General features: G+C 38.4%; 1 protein-coding gene across 1 annotated transcript in view; it reads right to left on the reverse strand.

Annotated features, from left to right (window-relative positions):
* Window positions 1–6,996, reverse strand: part of LOC107743079 (uncharacterized) — a 12,419-nt gene that overhangs the window by 5,091 nt on the left and 332 nt on the right. The window contains exons 2-3 of the mRNA XM_016556192.1: window positions 6,758–6,815; window positions 4,810–4,857 (exon numbers count right to left, since the gene is read on the reverse strand). Of these exons, the coding sequence (XP_016411678.1) occupies window positions 4,810–4,857; window positions 6,758–6,767 (58 nt within the window). The 5' untranslated portion in view covers window positions 6,768–6,815. The remainder of the gene's footprint in view (window positions 1–4,809; window positions 4,858–6,757; window positions 6,816–6,996) is intronic.

Raw genomic sequence — 6,996 nt, forward strand, 5'->3', positions numbered from 1 at the left:
TGTCTTGTAGTTTGTAATGTCTTTCAGGCCTTTCCACACTGAAGCAGGGTCGTTGGCAGAAAACTGGTTTTCCAGCTTTTTAGTGTAGTTCTTCTAAACCGCTCTAATCTCCTTATTCAGTGTGTTCCTGGCCTGATTGCACAAGATTCTGTACCCAATCCTGAAGGCATCCTGGCCTGGTGAAGCTGTCTGAGTTTTGCTGTGAACCATGGTTTGTCATTGTTAAATGTTACATAAGTCCTGGTAGCATGGGCGTCGCTAGGCCATTTTTAGGGGGGCTATAGTAAAATGTAAAATAGTAAAATGACTACTCAGCCCCCCTAAAATTTTGCGATTAGCTCCATAAACTGTACACGAATTCGTGATCGCCTCGGTCCCCTTTAAATTTCATATGAAAACGGCCGCAGACTTCGATCGGCTCCTTCCCGTCTTTCAGCGCGTTCTTTTTCAATCCGCAGACCGCGGCGGCGCAGAGAGAGAAACAGAGGACAAGGTGTGTGTTTATAGATAGATTGTTATAATATCAATGTCATAAATAGCCTACAGTTTACAAAATATCATGGGGGAGCAATAATCGGTTCCCCATCTACTGTAGCCTAAGTTTTCACTTTGTTCACCCCTCATCACACCACAGCTGTTTCCTCCAGTGAAAATGAAGCATACTTTATAAAACGATCATGTTGCCATTTTCATTTGAAAATGTAACTTTCAATATAACACACATTCCAGTGCATGTGGCAAAGGGGTTTGCATACTTGAGCTAAGGAAAGAGGGTTGTAGCCTACTACAAAAATGCAAACAGTAAAATTTTGTGTTTGTACAGCAAACAGGTTGTGTGTGTGAGATCATGAAGACTTGAATTTGGCTTATGTAGTACTCAAATGTTATACCTATCTATGCAATACAGTGGAATACCCTCACCGGGGGCTGAGCCCCCCTAAAAAACTTCCCTTTTGGGAAGTCGTGGCCTAATGGTTAGAGAGTCGGACTTGTAACCCAAAGGTTGCGGGTTCGAGTCTCGTACCGGCAGGGATTGTAGGTGGGGGGAGTGAATGTACAGCGCTCTCTTCCACCTTCAATACCACGACTGAGGTGCCCTTGAGCAAGGCACCGAACCCCCAACTGCTCCCCGGGCGCCGCAGCATAAATGGCTGCCCACTGCTCCGGGTGTGTGTTCACTGCTGTGTGTGTGCACTTAGGATGGGTTAAATGCAGAGCACTAATTCCAAGTATGGGTCACCATACCTGGCCACATGTCACGTCACTTTTTAAAAAAATGAAAATCCTAGAATCGCCCCTGCCTGGTAGGAATGCATATATCCTCAGAAACTGATATATGATGTTACAGTCTCTGTAAGCGCATCTAGATCAGTGGCGGCAGCTTCACAAACACTCCAGTCAGTGCAGTCGAAACAGGCTAAATCCCGCTCGGTTTCATTGGTCCATCTCTTTACAGTCCTTACTACAGGCTTAGCAGATTTAAGTTTTGGCCTGTATGTCGGGAGAAGATGAACCAGGCAGTGGTCAGAGAGTCCTAAAGCTGCTCTGGGGACAACGCGATATGCATCCTTTATTGTGGTGTAGCAGTGGTCCAAAATATTTTTGTCTCTGGTGGGGATGAAATGTGTTGTTTGAATTTTGGCAGTTCACGTGTGAGGTTTGCTTTATTAAAGTCCCCGAGAATGATTATAACAGAGTCCGGGTGTTGTTGCTCCGTGTCTGTGATTGTGCATTTGTAAAATAAAGAAAACAAATAGGGTGCGCTTTCTGCCGTCTCAGTCTCTGCAAATATCTTCCAGAAACGCATCACTCAAATGAACTAAATAAAAACTCAGCGAATACTTGACACCCAGACATTATAAATACAGTTGTGCTCATAAGTTTACATATCCCTTGCAGAAAATGGAAAATGTTAATCATTTTAACAAAAAAAAAAAAAGAGGGATCATGAAAAATGCATGTTATTTTTTATTTAATACTGTCCTGAATAAGCTATTTCACAAAACAGGTGTTTATATATTCTCCACAACACAAAATAATAACTGAATTTATAAAAATGACCCCATTCAAAAGTTTACATACCCTTGAATCTTAATACTGTGTGTCGTTTCCTGGATGATAGTTGCTCATGAGTCCCTCGTTGGTCCTGAGCACTTCAACTGCCTGCTGTTCTTCAGAAAAAATCTCCAGCTCCTGCAAACTATTTGGTTTTCCAGCGTCTTCTGCATATTTGAACCCTTTCCAAAAGTGACTGTATGATTCTGAGATCCATCTTTTCACACTGAGGACAAGTGGGGGACTCATACATGACTATTATATAAGTTGAAAACATGTACTGATGCTCAAGAAGGCAACACACGCATTAAGAGCTTCAAAAAACTTTTTGAATTGAATGATCAGGTAAATTGTACTTATTTTGTCTTCTGGGAAACAAAGTATTTATGTAGCTTCTTAACTGCAGTACCAAATGAAAAAAAAAAAGATCTTTAAACAAAATAAGAAAAATTTACACATCATCCTGTTCAAAAGTTTTCTTAATAAAGGCTCTTAATGCATTGTGTTGCCTTTTTGAGCATCAGTAAATGTTTCCACCTTTTGTAATAGCTGTGTATGAGTCCCTCAGTTGTCCTCAGTGTGAAAAGATGGATCTCAAAATCATGCAGTCACTGTTGGAAAGAGTTCAAATATGCAGAAGATGCTGGAAAACCAAAGAATGTGCAGGAGCTGGGAAGAACGTGCAGGAGCTGGGGATTTTTCTGAAGAACAGCAGGAACTGCTCAGGACCAACGAGGGACTCATGAACAACTATCACAACAATCATCCAGGAAACAACACAGATTATTAAGATTCATGAGAATCTTTCTTATATAAGAATGGGGTCATTTTTATAAATTCAGTTATTATTTTGTCTTGTGGAGTATATGTAAACATCTGTTATGTGAAATAGCTGATTCAGGACAGTACTAAATAAAAAAAATAACATGCAATTTTCATGATCCCTCTTTAATTTTGTTTAAATTATTAACATTTTGCACATTATGCAAGGGTTATGTAAACTTATGAGCACAACTGTACATCTAAAGAAAGCTTGAAGAGTCTACTTTTAAATGAAGTAAGTCATGTCAAAAACAAATATTCTCTGATAAAGTAACAGGTCCAGTCTTTCCAGTCTGAGTTCATTATCTGTAATGTGGTAATGCGTGGGGCGCATCACTGTAACACCAAGCCAGCACCTCGCCTGAGTATTGACTGTTAGCACTCCCTCTGCTTTCTCTGCAACCACTTCCTGTTTAGTGGCCATATTAACCTGGCCACCACATGACTACCTTGCGAAGTATTGCCAGTTTATCCTGCCTTACCAAGCGTTTGTATCTCTGCCTTCTTACCACATGTATGACCTGTTGATCTGTTCGTTTTGACTTCTCTTTTGGATTACCCCTTTTGCCTGTTTGCCTGGTTGGACTGCCTTACTGTGTTTTTGACCTCATTGCCTGTTTTTACTGACCCTGAGTTTGGTTTTGTTGGACTGCTTCAATAAACATCCGCATATGGATTCTTCCTCGGCTTCCGCCTCACCCTCATTACAATCACGCTCTATATGATAATAATCCGTGCGAGACACGCGGACGTGTAAACGCCCACATCACCTCCGTAAATTAAGACTCCATAAATTTTTTGTTTTTGGAAAAAGACCCGCTGTGAGGACTAAGCCTTGTATTTACCTCAGAAGAATGACATCCGCATATGGATTCTTCCTCAGCTTCCGCCTCACCCTCATTACAATCACGCTCTATATGATAATAATCCGTGCGAGACACGCGGACGTGTAAACGCCCACATCACCTCCGTAAATTAAGACTCCATAAATTTTTTGTTTTTGGAAAAAGACCCGCTGTGAGGACTAAGCCTTGTATTTACCTCAGAAGAATGCAATTTGACACGCGGCTTAATCCAGCGGAGGATATCGTTCTCATGAGTCATTTATTTTCACTTTTGTTAGTGTTATTGTGACATAAACCTGTACACATTTACTAGTTGAACTTTTCCCAAACTATAATGCCAGACTAAAATATGTGAAATTGAGTGCAATATTTTAAAATATAATAGGCAACCTTTCATTGCATCTAAATGTTGTAGGACTCATCTGCATTCTCCAGCGATTTATTACTGATGCCAAAACATGATTTTAAAATGCTTTTTTTTTTTCTTAACACTGCATTTGTAACTTAAGTAAAGTAATTTTATTGACATTATTAACTGTAATCAAATTACATACATTTAAAATGTAACGCAATACATTACTGCGTTATCAGGAAAAGTCATTAGAATACAGTAACGTGTTATATCCAACTCTGTCATTCAGCCAGGTTTACGTAAAACAGTTTGTGACAAGTTTGAGAAAAAAAAATGTATTTTTCCAGGAGAGCAGCAGGAGTTAGTCAGGTAGATGAAAACCGGTAGAAGATTGTGTGGTGTGTGCTGCCCAATGTTCAGCAGTTCATCTCTGGTAAAACTGATTGTATTTGATAAACAAAAAAACAGGACAAACTAACAAAAACTGTAAAACAACTGGAGAGCTCCACACTGAGGTGGCCATCTTGTAATGTCATTGTGACGCAACTCCTCATTCTTTTTATTCAGTACTGCTATGATTAAGCTATTAGACAACAGATATGTACATATTCCACTGCACACACACACACACATACATATATATATATAATAGTGAAATAATAATTTTGCACAAAAGCATTATTTAATTATAAAAAAAAAAATTTAATTGCATTAAAAATAACTAAAGTGACCTACCAGTTAGAAATAGTGCAAGAATCCAATAAATCTTCATGGCTGTATGCACTGAAACACAATTTAATATGACATTACATTTCATGTTAGTCAGACAGGACATTTTGACTCAAACGCTTGCTAAGATGTCATAATGAATGGCCAGATCATATTTCTCGGACATGCCTTCTCATTGTTGCTTTCCTAGACCTTATAATTAATATTCGTGAGCAAATAAATTACAACTGAATGATGATACTTAGAAATTTTAATAAACAATAAATTGGAAACAGTTACAAACAACAGATCACATTTGTATTAATGTTTTTCACATTCTTGCACATGGGGATAAAAAAAAAAAAAAAAGCATTTTTTACCCCCTTTTCCTTTGTACAGAGTTAAATTTAGGTATGATATATAAGGTGTTTACTGAATTTCGGTTTTCAAATGACTGACTTCATCTGATATTCTGTGTGAATTTTTTTAAACTCATCTAACCTACATTGTACATTAAATAAATGTTTGCGGGAATTTTCCAAACGTGCGAAACCTGCGAATATGAGTAAAACCAAAATGCGCAATCCCGCACCGAGATTCAGGACGTGATTAAACATATATTCTATTATATAGAGATTTGTAAAAAAAATAAAATAAAAAAAAATTTCACGACTTTTCCAAAGCTTTCGGTGTTTTTCATGACCGTACGAACCCTGTAAATGGCAATTTTTATTTTTTTAAATCGTTTTGATGAAATTTCTGCTCCACTTTGTGTGGAGGTAGTGAGACGGGACAAAGTCCCTGTAAGATATCAGGGTATTCTATAGTCTTTGGACGGGAGAGAGCGCTCAAAACTCTTTAGATTAATTTAGTGGAACATTAATATAATATAGAATCATCCTCTGTAAAGAAGTGAAGCGTGAACATGTGAGAATTTATCATTATCTTTGTAAATGTGCGCTCTTTTGGGCGAAAGGCTTAATTGAACCGTTTAAAGTAGCCATGTGATCACAAATTAATCGGCGATTCGGTGCAGCGCAGACATGATTTAATACGCGTGTCCTTTTTCTATGTGAAAAAAAATCATAAATTCCAGTTTATGCTGTTTGATTATGGCTTCGAAGGTCGTAGTTGGAAGCTGTTAGCCCCGGCTGGCCCGTGCGCGCAGTTGAAATGCGGCTAATAATTTCTGACTGGCACATAACTGAACAAATGTAAACGGGTTAAGGCGGGGCCCCTGGGCTGCAGCCCATTCAAGCCCAATGGTAAGTCCGGCCATGATTGTAACATTGCAATCTAAAAACTAAAATAAGGCTTTAAAGCGAAAGCTAAATTCAATAAACTAAAAATGAAAATAAATGAGAACAAAAGCACATTGTTGTGTTAGGCTATTTTGATTACTAGGGATGGGCGATGTGGTCTTAAAAATGTATCACGATAATTTCTGATATTTATTGCGATAATGATATCAATGACGATAATTTAGGGAATCCTGTTTCTTTAGAGCAGTGGTCACCAACCTAGAAAATGGAAATATTTCCATGGCTTTCTAACATTTACAGATGGAGAATATAGCTGTGAAATGTAAGTTATGCATTCAGGAAGGCAGCACATCTCAAACACATTAAACAGCGCGAGTAGCCTAGTGTCTCTGTCAGCGGCACATGCAGCCTTTCTGTCAGAGCATATGATGGGCCGAGCCGCTTAAACTAATATGCAAAACGAAACTATAAACTGTATATCGATATAAACGGTATTGTCTCATATTGAATCGCTTATAAAGAAAATAGCGATATATCGTACAAACTCGATATACCGCCCAGCTCTAGGAGTACACTCTCAATCTGACACTTTTTCTTTGATGATGAACCAGAACGTCAAGATGGCGTTATCTTGTGTATAGTATATTGCTATTTCTGTCATTAGATCCTCCTAAATATTACAATGCACAATTAATATATCATGATAACGTTACCTGTTTGCATCAGTCAGATGAGGCTCGGCTACCACCAAAAAATTCCAGGGGGTGAATGCTTTAAAGGGGTCATATGATGCTTTTTTAAAGATCATTATTTTGTGTATTTGGTGTAACAGAATATGTTGACATGCTTTAATGTTCAAAAAACACATTCTTTTTCAAATACTATACATTATTGTAGGTCCTCTATGCCCCGCCTCTCTCAAACGCTTCGTTTTCTACAAAGCCCCCTCCTT

The sequence above is a fragment of the Sinocyclocheilus rhinocerous genome, unplaced genomic scaffold, assembly GCF_001515625.1.
Source record: "Sinocyclocheilus rhinocerous isolate Xijiao unplaced genomic scaffold, SAMN03320098_v1.1 scaffold737, whole genome shotgun sequence".
In the NCBI taxonomy this organism is placed as follows: Eukaryota; Metazoa; Chordata; class Actinopteri; order Cypriniformes; family Cyprinidae; genus Sinocyclocheilus; species Sinocyclocheilus rhinocerous.